Below are 15,576 nucleotides of genomic sequence, written 5' to 3'. Positions count from 1 at the left end.
TTCACTCTAGTGCCATTGCCAGGGTTTTTGTCATTTTCACTCAAATTGCAGGACCCACAGAATATTGAGTTTTAGGACTACATAAACATTCAATGCAGCGTAAGAAACTTAGACTCTCTTCTTTCATCAGAGTTAATTCCTAAATTATATGGGTCTGGAGTTATCTGAGCTTGAAATGGGGGTATTTGGACAAAATACAATACAATACATACATATTGACATATATATATAGCGCTTTAACAACAGCTGAAGCCGTAACAAAGGCAAATGCTGCCCCGTCGTGGGAAGGAAAAACATTACCAGTGGTCTGACCAATGCTTTATCGGCACTCCCGCGAGAACAAGAATAAAATAAATAAAATTTGTCAGTAATACATAAAAAAACCCATTTGATTGACATGGAAATAAACCAATAATATGAATATGAAATTGACACGATTGGGACACAGAAATGTTCCGCTGACAGCAATGACGTGCGCCCTTTTCAAGCGTCTGTTGTTGAGACTTGAGTAAAGTGGGTCAAATGACATCACGTAACAAGAGTGCCGTACTTAATGGAGCTCGTTTGTGTCAAATTAACTCTCCTCCAATCCTCATAAACACACAAATTGGACATAGTCGCGCTCAAGACCACTTTAAAAGAAGGCATAGATTGAAGTTAAATAAAAAAAGGCAGATTGAAGATAAAACAGGGACATGGACAAAAAAATGCAATGACTTTCCAAAGGGGGAAAAAAGGAAAAAAATGAGACACGGGGAGGATCAAGAGGTCACCAATGAGTGGCAGAAAGGCCGAGATGACACAAGCCACTTCAAAGTCACTCGGTTTGTCATGTAGATGGACTTTAGCGCTTGAAAGGACCCTAGAAGAATAGGACTGTTTCACACAGGCCCTCGAGGCCATTTGACGAGAGTGACGGAGCAAGATTCCGTTTCTCTCTGAATAGCATAGCCTTTTGTTAGCCCCCCCAAATGATATCCATAACTGGTACAGCAGGAATTTCTCCCCCAAAAAACCAAAATAGCCCTTTGTAAAGCTCTTTAGGGCTCAGACTATACTACATCTAATGTGCAGACCAGGGTTTTGAAATGGCATTAGAGTGCCCGGTTGTCAAACTCCAGCACACGTGTGTCAAAGCGAGAAAATGGAAAAGCAAGGAGGGAAAAAAAACAACTTGACAGCCATTGTCATGGCTGATTTAGAGCGCCTCATCGGTTCTGAGTGTGAACCAGGAAATAATACAGGAGCTGCTGGAAAGGCAGCCACTCTGGAGGCGCCATCTTGAAGTTAAAAAAAAAAAAAAACTAAAAAAAAAAACTAAATACACAAAGACACAGAGTAATTCATTCTTCAGCACTTGCTGTACCCTCTTTGTGACATGAAGCAGTTTGAGATGAAAGAGGAGAGGATCATAGCGTCCTATTCAGCAATGGATGGGGGACGTCATGATGGAATGTGCACGTCTACTACAAGCTAAATGTCACATAGTATTCGTGCAAAGACAGTTAGTGCATATATACATTATCAGATGGTGCATCCTTAGTTTGTGCTGCTTTGGGAAAAATATTGTTGTTCCATGGTAGACAAGTGATCTGTCCAGATCGCCAGTTTTTTAAAATGCTAACTAGTTATTCATTTATGCTATGAGCCATAGATGCAAACTTACGATACAAAGGCACTATGGAGGCAGTAAACTCAACTCACTTCACTATGAGCTATAAGCAATTCATTAAAAGTCAGTCTTCATTTGTTAAATTTCACTCACAGTTGATAATTATTGTCAAGCTAAATGTATTAAACTAGTAGAGTTCCACGTTGGGTATTTTAAACAGGCACAGAGCCGTTAGCCTGTTAGCTTAATTTCTTAGAACTGCTCGTTTAATGTGAAGTATGCTAGCTTCATGCAAATAATGTTATTTCTGAATAAAAATATGGAATAATGGCATTTGTCATTGTCATGGAAAATATTAAAGTTGCTGAAGCAACTTTTCGTATGATAGAAAGTAAAAAAATAGCTGAAAAATGGCAAGCTGTGTTTTTTTTTCTGTGACCTGTTGACGCAAATTTATACAAACGATCTATGGAGGCAGTGAACTCAACTCACTTCACTATTAGCTACTAGCAATTCATTAAATGTAAAAAAAAAAAAAACATAATTATTTAATTTCACTCACAATTTAGGCTTATTGTCAAACTAAACATGAAACTAGGAGAGTTCCACATTTGGGTATTTTAAACAGGCACATAGCCGTTAGCCTGTTAGCTTAATTTCCTCAGCCTGCTAGTTTAATGTCAAGTCTGCTAGCTTACTGCAAATAATGTTATACATTTCTAAATTAAAAAAATATCTATATAAAGCCTGGATAATGGCATTTGTCATTGTCAAGGAACAAATTAAAGTTGGATCTGGATGTAGCGTTGAAGCTTTTGGGATTAGCGAAAGTTAAAAAAAGATCAATAATGATCATGAAAAATGACATGTCAGTATGACTTTGTGGATGATAAATATTTTAAGCTTTTAATCCTTCGATAACAAAGAACACAATAACCAACAAAGTCAATTCACACTTATTCCCTATATCAGCAAAGCGCCGTAATATAAATGACGTGCTACCATCAACAACCCTCAACACCTGGACTCACATAATCAGCTTTTCATCCATCGGAGCAATTTATTAATTTTTTATTTTTGCCAGACTGTAGCCAAGATAAACTTGCACATACGTACTTGAAACATACACAGTCTTCCCTATGAATGACTTGCAATGGTTACCATAGTTCATAGCCAATAAACTGTCACAGACGGTTTAGAGCACAGGCCTGCACCGACTTGTGGGGGCAAGGGCGTGGGACTCATTACCGTTATTTGAAAATGCTCGAGGCATGACGCCAACCTCTTGAGAAATTATATTCCTTTTCAAATGCACCTTATTTCTGGTTTCTCATTTTGTACCCTTCACTGTTGTTGTAAAAAGAGAACAAAAAATAACAAGTGATTTATCTATGTAAGTCGCTAGAGTGGTTTTTCTGCAAATATATGAACATTCTTTGTCTTCAATCAGTGATCAATTTTAGTGTGTTTGAGTTGAATTTAGCTCTCCAATAGGATGCCGACTAGAAATGTAGAATACATTTTAATCAAACTCCAAATGAGAATCTAAACAATGTCTTCAGTTTCGAAGAAGATGCTTTCTTGTTACTCATCCAGTTATGAATATGATTCAAATAGTTCTGAAGAGGAAAGCATAAATATTTGCAATCGATTAGAGAAGTCCTTCCGGATCAATTCAAGCTGTCAGGACTCCAATGTAGCGTCCCAGAAAATGCACAAAATGGCGCCCAAGCTCTGTTGTAAATGGGCTGATTTGTCTGCTGGGAATGTGTGTCAACTAGTAACAAATAGTAGTCTTGGTGCAAGACACAACGATTCACCATTGCGTTATTGATGTTTTCCTTCTAATTTTGCCATCAACGCGGATCGACACGATGTTTTCAGACCAAACAAAGTACCCAAAATGCTTTGTGTGTCGCTTTCTCGGTCAGGGGCGTTCGTCACCAACTCGAAAACAAGACTTCCTGAATATTCAGCGGCAGTCTTAAAACGTAAAATATAGCTATATGCGGTGGAATCTTTCTAAAATACGCTCAGTCAAAGTCATTTGAAGTGAGGCGTCGGTTGTCTATTATAGTGGCGAGTAAAATTTCATGTCACCTTAACCTTGTCCGCCTTTTCTACTCTCAAACAAACCCTCCGATCTTCTAAAAAGGATACCTTTGTTGTTGTGTCAAGAGACCTTCTGATTTGGCGTAAAGTCATGGAACAAAGATCACCTTCATGATGTCGGTCAGAAAGATGGGCCAGCAGGTGGTCCCATTAGTTGGCGACAGAGCGGGAGAGAGACAACTGTAACGATAAGTGGAAATAGCGTGTGGCTGTTATGAATCATGTTTTATTTCATCTCTGGGAGAAAAAAAAATATAGAAACTGATGTTTTCATCCGAGGCTGTTCGTCTGACCGCTTTTTGTAGGATTGCAATCAAATTCACGGGGCAAATTTTAACAATCCTATCAAGAAAGCACTCACGGAAGTAAATGATTTACTCTCTATGTTAGCATTGACACAATCAATACTTTAACTCATTCACTCCCAGACATCTGCAAAAATGTATCCACACCAATGCCAGGGTTTTTGTCATTGTCACTCAAAATCCAGAAGCCACAGAATATTGAGTTTTAGGACGGTATAAACATTCAATTTGGGGTATGAAACCTTTGACTGTCTTCTTTCATAAGAAAAAAAAGAGTTAATCCCTAAGTTATATGGGTCTGGAGTTATATGAGCTTGAAATGAGGGCAGATGTGCAAAATATATTACAATATACAGGTAACCTCCGATTTACGACCGAGTTCCGTTTCGACCAAACGGTCGTAAATTGAAATTCATTCAAAATGTTGAATAGAGACTTCGAGGCGAAATGACTCGCATACTCTGGTGCCACTACGCGGCAAATTGCTGTCCGAGTGTGAGATGCTGGCTGGCTGGCCAAGGGGAAATGACATTGCCAGAAGTCTGGCCAGTGCTTTATCGCCACCGAAGAAAGAAAAACAAAACAAAACCTGAACTAATTCGCTAATGGCACTCTACGTCATATTTTTAATCCCCGAATAAATTAGTGAATGGCAGGGAATGAATTAAAAGTCATTTTCTTATACATGTTCTTTAACATGTCATTTCTTTTTTAATCAAAGGTTTTTTGCTCTTATTTTTGGGACACTTTTATCTGACCGACTTACCAACTGCAAATTTTATTGAATAGCTGAAATGAAACGAACCCAAAAAAATGTCATGTCGTTCTTTGATGTGTTAGTTCTCAGCGTGCTGTACCACTTGTTAAACCACTCCGTCGTTACTTTTCAAACATTGCTTCACTGCTCATGACACATTGTTGGCGGCAAGTCTACTACTTAATATTTTCCCTGCCAGCTCTTTTCATTACAGCCGACACAGCCTGATTAAGATTAAATGTCTTATTCTGCTTTAAAAAAATACTTGAAGCATTGGATGAGCAAGGATTGAGCTCTGGCTAAATGAGCAAAAAAACTGGAAGTCATTGATTTCCCACTCCAAAAATGATTAGATTTTGCAAGGAAGCACACGGAGTGAATGTATACATATGCTATACAGCATACGTACTATTTCACAATACCATGCAATTCAGACCAAAAGAAAAAAAATATTTATTTATTTATTTATTTGGTTGTTTGTTTATTTTTGTATGTATCTTTGTATTTATTTATTTATCTTTGTATTTATGTATGTATGTATTTATTTATTTATTTATTTATTTGTTTAATTATTTATTCATGTGTCTATTCATTCATTTATTTGTGTATTCATGTATTTATTTATGTATGTATGTATTTATTTATTTATTTATTTTTCTTCATTCATTCATTCGTTCATGTATTCATGTATTTATTTATTCATTCAGTTATTCACATATTCATTCATTCATTCATTTATTTGTATGTTTATTTATTATTATTATTATTATTATTATTATTGTATTTATTTATTTATTTTTTATTTTTCTATTTATTGTCAATCTATTTACCTATTTATTTCGTTATTTTTGTATTGATTTATTTCTTTATTTCTCATATATTCATTGATGTATTCATTCATTCATTCATTCATTCATTCATTCATGTGTATATCTATGTATTTATTTATTCATTTAATTCATTATTCATTCTATTTATTTATGTATTTATTTATTTGTTGATTATTGTGTTCATTCATTCTTTCTTTTATTATTTTATTCATGTATGTATGTATGTATGTATGTATGTATGTATGTATGTATTTATTTATTTATTCAAGTATGCATTTATGGATTTATTTATTTATTCGTTTATTCATTTATTCATTTGTTCATTTATTGTTTTTGTTGTTGTTCAGGAGACCCAGGAGAAATTTCCAAATCTGGGCCAGATGGAAGCCTGGGAGGAGCTGGGCAGCGGGGAGACAGAGGGCAGCGTGGCAGATTGTGATGACGAAGACGGATGTCAAGCCTCAGGAGACGGTCAAGATGCAACCTGTGAGTAACATTCATAACTAAGCCTACACGTTTGTATGTATTCGAACCGACATCTCACCTCTCTTTAAAAAAACAAAACAAAAAAAAACACACCCTGACGTCTCTCACGGGGCCACAAAAAAAGGGCCTCTCGGGAGTGTCTTCAGAACTTGACACAACAAGCAAACCTGTTATATCTTTTGAATAAACACGGAATAAATTGCGGTGTTGTTCGGGCTTGTGTAGCCTTTGACATCGTTTCTATGACAGGCTAATCCACAAAACAGTTTCTCTGAAAAAGAAGCGTTCATCTGAACTGTTATGCCAACAACAGAGGCAAAAACGCACCAGCGAACCTGTCACTCAAAATTTGAATCGCATTTGCAGAAAAGTCATCACAAAAAGTCACGAGAATTATAAAAATACTCATTCGGGTCAATTATTATCGTTAATTTTCTTACTTATCCACCAAATAAGTCACTTTGAATTCCAAATCTCATTTAACACATTTGGTTCTTCTGAAGAATCAATAGTCATTACACTGCCAATATCCACATTGCCCTGAACAAATCCTTTTGCACCCCCCTCACGCCTCCCCTCACTCCTTGTTGCCATGTGGATAAAACATTTTGGCCTTTCGTAGCATCGGTATCTTCACATCAGTGAAAAATCAATCCATGCCTCTGTGTGAGATAAAAACAACACCTTAGTTTCTATGGTAAGTAGCAACCAAAACACAGGTGAGGCCGAACAAAATTGGACATTTGAGAAATGTTACTGACCTCTGAGGATTCATGGCTTTGTACTCGAATAAAGGCTTGCTTATACTCCCCCTGAAAAGTCATTTTGAACCAACTTTGAAATTGTCTGTCGGAAAAAGAGTTGATCATAATCAACTCTTTTTACAAAGCATTCAATTAAAGGACAACCGATGTCTCCGGACAATTTGTGTCCATAATTTGTAAAATGGCTTCAAATGATTCCACCGCATATAGCTATTTATGTTTTAAGACTTGTGCTGAATATTCCGGAAGTCTTGTTTTTGAGTTGGTGACGAGTCCTCACCCTACGTCACTGAAGTAACGCCCCTCGGCGAAAAAGGATATACCTTGCATCACTTCAATGCATTTTGCAATACTTTGTTTGGTCTGAAAACTTTGTGTTGATCCTTGTTGATGGCGAAATTAGGAGGAAAACACATAAATAACGTAATGGTGAATCATTGTGTGGCACCAAGCATCTATTTGATATTCACTGACAAAAATTGTGAGGAATTAATCAGCCCGTTTCCACTGAGCTTTCCACGGAGCTTTGTCGCCCTCTTCTGCCTCTTTTCGGTGCTACACCCCCCCCCCCCCAGATGACACATTCAGTGCTACATTTCCCCCCTCAAAATGACACAGAATAAATTCGTTAATCAATTGCAAACATGTATGCTTTCCTCTTCAGAACTATTTGAATCATATTCATAACTGGATGAGTAACAAGAAAGCATATTCTCCGAATCTGAAGCCATTGTTTTGATTCTCGAGCAAGGCAAGATGTATTGGCGTGACGTCACGATCAAGGGGGCGGGACCTTCTGAAACTGGCCACTTCCGGTTTCAAATTGAAGTACTTTTTCGACACTTTAAGTCATTTTTATTGGTGTTTTGCATTTGACTAAAAATGTCATACTGTGTGTTTTGGGTATTGTAGATGCTATAAACCGTTTTCTGATGTCAGTTAGGAATCAAAAAAGTGATGTCGGTTGTCCATTAAGCAGAGTGACATATGTTCCTTTCTTCATTTTTTTAATCTAACACTTGACTTTTTGTTCAACTTCTCAAAGAGTTTGCGCTCAAATGATTTTATTTTAAGAAATTGCAGAATCATTTTACTATGTAGTTGTTTGCCGAGACAAACTCCGAGAGTCCGTGTTGAAAGGGGGCATGGCCACCCATTGTTCTGGCATGAGAGACTTTATTAGCAAACTAATGAACATGACTTATCTACAGAGAGCAGACCCGCTGTCTCTTTTATCACTTAGATGTGAAAAAAAATCAGGAAGGCTCATTGGCGAGACGGATAATATTGAATCTCACCATGTTGGACTTCCTGCATATAAAGCATTTGTTTTTGCGACATTTTGTGTGCAAATAGTCAGTTATGTTTGATCTTAAATGGCATGTAGCCTGTTTTTCTTCATGGGCTAATGGTGTTTGTGTCTATTGACTCAAACAATGAAACAAGAATCTGTAACAAGGTTGTTGTTTTAAAAAAAAAAAAAACATTCCAGTTGTCACTGCAGCAACCGGGCCCCCTGTAGATTGCTATTAACTTTGCCTCACGACAAATATTGCATCTATATTAGAGCATTAATATTACAGTAAAACAAAATGTATCTACTTCAATTCCAATTAATTACAGCACAGACAGAGTCTGAAACTCATGACAAAAAGTTAGTGGACACCAGGCCATAAAGTTGCCTGCCCAGCCATAAAGTTGCCTGCCTCATTTTTCCCAACATGAAACACACAATAAGACGACTAATTGAAAAAAAAAAAAAAAAAAAAAAACATGTGAAGTATGGGGGATTTTTTTACTTAAGGAAGTACCTACCACAAATGCTCCCTTGCTTAATTTATGGTAAATATCCCCTGTTTTGCTGCACAAAACAGGCTTCTGATTTGCTGCCGTGCCGAATATGTGTGCTTATGAGTGCTCATGAAAAATGAGATGACCATTGTACTGATGCATCAATGACTTTATTCATCATAAACATGCCGATTTCAGACAAAAAAACGGATTTTTTTTTTGCATGACGCTGAGCAGAAGGCTGAGATAAATTATTGAAGTGCAGTAAGACCCTGAAACAGTTTTCGTTTAAGTGCAATCAAAACAAGTGCAAGAACAAAAAGGTGAACCCATGCAGAAATATGAACATTTGCCTCTTTGCATTCCGACTCTTCTGAATAAATATTGTGAATGCAAAAAAAAAAAAGCCCCAAATGGGGAAAATGAATTATTTTCGCTTCCCCAATTTGCATGTACAGTCACAATGCATGACGCCTTGCCTGCTTAATCATGATTCACGAGCTACCCTTGCCTGGAGACATGTTAGTGTACTTCATGTGCCAACGAAACAAGGCCTGCACATTAAGAGCTGTCATGGCCACAGCCAGGAGAATAAATCAGTGGCTCTGAAGCCAACCGCAGATTTCCTCACCCTTCCAACTCTTCTGCGGTTCTTCCCTGTGGTGTCTTTTCTTCTCTATTTCCCAAGAGATCCAACTATTTATTTCATCCATCCATATTCCGATCCACTTTTTCCTTACAAGAGTTGTGGTGCGTTGGACCCTATCCCAGCTGTATTTGGGCAATGGGTAGGGAGGTTGGGGTGACTGGGGGGGCACCCTGAACCCGTTGCCAGCCGATCGCAGGGCACAGAGAGACGAACATCCATCTGTGATCACACTTAAATACCTAGGCACACGTTAGGGTTTTTAAATAGATGCTTTTGGAATGTGGGAGGTAACTGGAGTACCCGGAGAAAACCCACGCAGGCACTGGGGGAACATGGCAACTCTATACAGGAAGGTCGAAGCTGGAATCGAACCCTATATCCCTGCACTGCGATATCAATGTGCGACACAGTCATTTTAGTGTCATATTATGGGATAGGCTCCAACACAGGATCGCCTTAACTATTTATTTCTTCGAGCTCATTCCTGTATTCATTGTGAAATGACTCACAGGGCCCCCACTTTCATGTAACAGCAGATATTAGATCAATGGTTGTTAAACTGGGTTCGATCAAACCCGAGGGGTTCGGTGAGTTGGTCTCTAGGGGTTCGGTCCACCCTTCAGTCTCGTATGCAGTTAGAAACTGGTGGTGTTTGGTGCCTCGAACAAGATTAACAACCACTGGATTAGATGCTAGCGGCTTTCAAGTGACCTGATAACATGATGACCTGTCCACTGAAGTAACCACTGTCCTTGAAAGTGAAAAAACCTCCAGAGTACCTGCCAGCATTCAGATTGACCCAAAACAGGCCCAAATAAGGCGACACTAAAATGCACTGACGTGCGGTGAGGTTCATGGCTGGTGAGGCACTGACGTCATCAATGACGTCACCGCTCGTCTCTACTTAGTATTTGAACGGTAAATGTGAAAATTCAGCGATTTGAAAAAAAATCCTAAAACGGTGAAGTTAAATGGACAAGAACAAATCACTAAATACATCTAACTGTTTAATTTATTTTTTTCATTTAATATTACCATGACAGCTTTCCATGATGACAGGTGAGGCACTGCCTCACCTGCCTCCACTGATTGCACGTCACTGCTAAAATGATTGTGTACAATTAACGCACGGATAAACCGACCTGCAAAAGGGTCAAAGCCACATGAAGCCAAAATAAACGAATAAAGGAAGTGAACATTTTACTGTCGGATAAACATCATCTGCCAATTGGTTAGCTCATTATGACTGTCACGGCATCGCTGACATTTTCAGTCTTTGGACATTCTTAGCTGGGAAGGGGAAACATCGTGACGGAAACAGCCTCTTTGTCATTGTGTGCAGCTGGGCTAAAGCTTGTGAGGCGAAAGCGTTGGCATCTTTTACACATGTCAGTAAAGATTGAATGGGAAGTGTTACAAACGAGGGTCTAGCAAGGCACAGCAAATCACGTGACTGACAGTAGTCACAAAGGGAGACCAACTAAACAGTTGGGAGTTGCACAAAGAAATGCTCGTGATCATAAAGTACACATTTGATTAAAAAAACAAAAACTTTCAAAGCTGAAGCAGCGATAACTGTAAAGTTCCAACGCTTGACATTGGGATTTGGCTCTTGCATATTCAGCATGGGCGGGACCCGATCTACTTGTTCCAGGTCCGATTGAGCCAAACTCTTTGGAATGGTGCGCTTAGCTGTCAGCTGGCCAGCAGATGTATCGGATGTATCCTGATATAGATATTAGCATGATGATTGTCATTTCCTTGAGACTTTCATGTCGAGCTTAAGGGCCTGAACAGTTGTTGCGCCCGGGTAGAAGCAGCTTTAAGAAGAAACAACAGCTCTGCGCGGGAAGGGAAATGATCTGGTCCGCAGGTGGATTTGGGTGGTGCAATTTACTTTACTTGCCTCTGACTTGTGTCCAAGTCTCTCTATTCTGTCAGACCTTCTGGTCTTATGAATGAGTGTTTGGAGTCCCCACTCTATATTATCGTAGTTACTCCATCCCGTTTTTTTTTTTTTGCCCAGATAGCCACTTCCATTGTTTTTATATCATCTTCCATCTTACCTCTCAGTGTTCTTTTTTTGTCAGGGCTTGGCACACTCTACCCTGTGGTTTTATGGCAGAGAGAAAAGATTTTTTTTGCTGGAAGGGCTCCCTAGGTGCACAGTCATCAAAGCATAATGGTTCTCATTAGCCAGCCTCATCATTTCCTTTCTAAGCAGTGTCAGTGAAGCCTTTATGATTGAGCCCCCGCAGCACTCCTTAGGGACTCGGGTCTGGACATACCGACAACCTCAGTGGCAACTGGTAATAAACTGGAGGAAGTGTGAAGAGTTACTACCTGATACATTTGTGAAATTGATACTAAGGAGTTGGGATTTGGATTGGTTACTTGGAATTTTATGACGTAGTAACAAGGGGTGCTCGGAAGGTTGCGCTCTGAAATAGCGCTCCGACAAATGTGCTCGTTTCGCGAGAATATTGCATTACAAGAGGAGGTTTCCATGGAGTCTATTACATTTCGAAGATGGTTCGGTTGCTTTGTAGGCTCATAAACACAGAGTCACTTTAGCGGATTGAACTTGAATTTTATTGTCTGCATACCTCCCTGAACGTTACACCCCGAGTCCACTTTGCTACTTGTCAGGCATAAACTAAACTTCTTAACTGTGAAATATTTTCCTCCACCAGCTGCAGCTACTCAGTGATAGTCCGACTTTTGTTAGCGATCTGTTTTTAATGCCCATATTCCGTTTTTTTCTGCCAACAGGGATTTCGGACTAGGGAGGCTGAAGTAAGAGTGACCCTATTTGAGTTTGCTCTGTGCAGCTCAAACTCTATTAAAGCTTTTGTTACCATTGTAACCTAATACTGACCAAATAAAAGCTGACATTCCATTGATATTGAAAAACACAGCGGATGGATAATCAGGGATGAATCTGAACCTTGTTTCAGCCTGTTAGACTCAAATACAGACAAGATGAGTGAGAATGAAACACTGTAGGACTCTTGAAATTCCCCTTCAGGTTGAACTGTCTTCCATCCAGATAAGCAAGCGAACTTGTTTCTTTGTAACTCTGAATTGGTCTAAGTGAACGCTGGCATTAGTTTTACATTAGCGGTGCATGGGTGGTCCCATAATGCAACCTGGCAGTAATGAGCCAAGGTTATTATTGACTTGCTGTATTGACGTGTATTGACGTGTCACTTTAATATGTTTCCATTAAAGTAATGCTACATAAGTCACTTTGTTAAATGATTGAAAGGTCATTAAAGCCCCCTTGTCAGATAATGCTAATGAGAGCTAAACATGTATGTTTTTTTAGGCCTGCATTTAGTAATCATTTGACACTCATATACATGTTAATAAGCGTATTTTCCAGAGAACAAAAAGGGACGCAGTGCCGGGTGATACACTCGAAAAGCAACTGGAATGATTGAGCGATCATTAGTTGCATTATGGGTGCCAGGGGGAGAAGATGAAGATTAGGCGGTGAGAAAGTGTGAGTGAATTAATGTATTGCAGCAGGTAGTAGAATTGCAGCCCTGATTGTGACAAAGGATTCGGTCCCGTGTTCCTCTATAGCGGCCACATCCAAAGTCCGGCCCGGGGTCCAAATGCGGTCTGTGATCAATTTTCATCTGACCCACAGCCTCCGTCATAAAAATATGGCCCTGATGTAGAAGTACAGTGGAACCTTGGCTTATGAACTTAATTGGTTCCCAGACAGAGTGTGTAAGGTGAAAAGTGTGTATCCCGAGAATTAATTTCCCATCGGAAACCATTAAAATGAAAATAATACGTTCCCAGGTCCCCATAAAACATGATTTTCTACTTTCTAATTTTCTAAGCCTTTAAACTACACACGATGCATTTTGGGTACTTTGTTTTGTCTGAAAACATCGTGTTGATCCGTGTTGATGACGAAATTAGAAGGAAAACACAAATAATGCAATGGTAAATCGTTGTGTGTTGCACCAAGACTACTATTTGATACTAGATGACACAAATTCCCAGCAGACGAATCAGCCCATTTCCAACAAAGCTTGGGTGTCATCTTGTGCATTTTCTGGGAACTACATTGGAGTCCAGACGCCTCAAAATGACACGGAAGGACACGGAATCGATTGCAAACATTTATACGTTCCTCTTCAGAACTATTTGAATCATATTCATAACTGGATGAGTAACAAGAAAGCATCTTCTCCGAATCTGAAGCCATTGTTTTGATTCTAGAGCAAGGCAAGACGTCCTGGCGTGACATCACGAACAAGGGGGCGGGACCTTCTGAAACTCTGCATCTCCGATGTCATTTTGAAGTAGTTTTGGGACACTTTAACTCATTTTTATTGGTGTTTTTCATTTGACTAAAAATATCAGCCTGCGTGTTTTGGGTATTTTAGATGCTATAATACGTTTTTCTAATGTCAGTTAGGAAGAACAAAAATGTTGTCGGTTGTCCTTTATGATAGATAATAAAAATGAAACTGTGAAACATAGAATAGCTCGCTGAAATTTATTGAAATTAACCTCTGTTAATTAACCTATATCTATGGCTCATCATCGTCACCTATCGAATGGGAAGCTTGCTTTGAGATTTGCTCAAATTTGAAAACGCAAGTCAGTTATGCAAGAGATGACATCAAAGTCTCCGACTCACAGCCTCAAAAATCAAAGATTTATAACATCACAGCACAACTTTAAACCCCCCCCCCCCGACTCTCCAACCCTCGTGATTTGGAAACTTTGAAGATCAAAAGTGAAATAACTTAAATCAGCTGAATTCACTGGAGGCTTGTCACACGGGAACTACGCACCATTTGCAACCTTCTCACCTCAGTGCCAGCTCGTCCGCCCAAGTACTGAATAGGCGGCACCCTAATGGGCCATCGAGATGCGCTAAAGTAGGGCGAGTTTATAGCTGTATCCTTCACGCACGTCTCTCTGAAAAGGACAAACTAGCATCCTCCGAAGCACTTGAGCGTATGAATCTGAGCTGTTTTGGGAGGTGTGTACGCTTGTCATATCAATGAAATTGGCGGTCTGGAGGGGAATGCGATGCACTTTCCCTGAAAGAGTTTGGAGGAGAGCAATCTAAATGGGTTGTTCCGAGACCATTTCTGTGACTTCAAAATATTTGGCAGATATCCATTTGAAGAATCCGCTATATTGACTTTGTGGAACTCAGTGTGTCTTCTGAGCCAGGGAGGCCTCTTTTGCTATTTGTTTCTGCATGTGTTACTGTGTTTGCATAAGGGAGTGAATCTTAAATCCTGCCAAAGTGTCCCAACGGTCCGGTATGGCACTGAGCAGATTCCGTCACAATGAGAGCGCTGCTCTGGAGTTGTTGTGCAGCAATGCCAGTTGCTAGGTAAGTTGCTGGTTTGGATGCGTGCCACTTCGGTGGCCCCTTTCTGCCCTTTTACTCTTTGAGGGGCCCACCGGCAGACCAGATAGAACATCCCAAGAGATTAAAATACTTTATTTAAGTGGACAATTATATTTGGTTCTTTCTTTTAGTATAAAACAGAATTAGTTAAAATTGGATACGGCACCACCTGGAAAATGAGCACATAGATGAAGGATAGACAAACATTCTTTGTTGTCTAAAACATTCTTTGTTTGTCTATCCTGTAATTTTAGTTGCTTTGTGTCATCATTGTATATTAGTAGATAGACAAACGTACCCACCCTTGGAAAAGTATTGTATTTTTCGCACTATAAGGTGCTTTGTAGTATAAGGAACTTTCAATAATAGGCCTAAAGAAGTATGTTAACATGCAATAAGATGGCTAGATAGCTAGCTACTAGCTTGCTTTCTATGTATTTGAGTTAGGTGGGCATCACAATTGACACAAAATGAAATGTATTATTAATATTTTTAATATTAGCTATCTATTAACTAGCTATCTAGCTTTCTATCTGAGTTAGGTCGGCGTCACAATTGACACAAAATGAAACATACCGTTATTATTTTTACTATTAGCTATGTATTAGCTAGCTAGTTAGCTAGATTTCTATCTATTGAAGTTCGGTGGGCATCACAATTGACACAAAATGAAATGTATTATTAATATTTTTAATATTAGCTATCTATTAACTAGCTATCTAGCTTTCTATCTGAGTTAGGTCGGCGTCACAATTGACACAAAATGAAACATACCGTTATTATTTTTACTATTAGCTATGTATTAGCTAGCTAGTTAGCTAGATTTCTATCTATTGAAGTTCGGTGGGCATCACAATTGACACAAAATGAAATGTATT

At 39.0% G+C, this 15,576-nt stretch overlaps 1 protein-coding gene across 3 annotated transcripts in view; it reads left to right on the top strand.

Moving 5' to 3' along the window:
• LOC148891230 (glypican-5-like) overlaps positions 1 to 15,576 on the top strand; it is a 96,872-nt gene that overhangs the window by 69,437 nt on the left and 11,859 nt on the right. For all 3 annotated transcript variants that reach the window (XM_089008573.1, XM_089008571.1, XM_089008572.1), the window contains one exon: positions 5,964 to 6,102. In XM_089008573.1, coding sequence (XP_088864699.1) covers positions 5,964 to 6,102 — 139 coding nt within the window. The remainder of the gene's footprint in view (positions 1 to 5,963; positions 6,103 to 15,576) is intronic.

The sequence above is a fragment of the Hippocampus bargibanti genome, linkage group LG11 (genome assembly GCF_051943395.1).
Source record: "Hippocampus bargibanti isolate YZ-2025 linkage group LG11, ASM5194339v1, whole genome shotgun sequence".
Taxonomy (NCBI): Eukaryota; Metazoa; Chordata; class Actinopteri; order Syngnathiformes; family Syngnathidae; genus Hippocampus; species Hippocampus bargibanti.
Note: the sequence above shows the minus strand (reverse complement) of the source record. Positions and strands in the feature narration are given on the sequence as shown.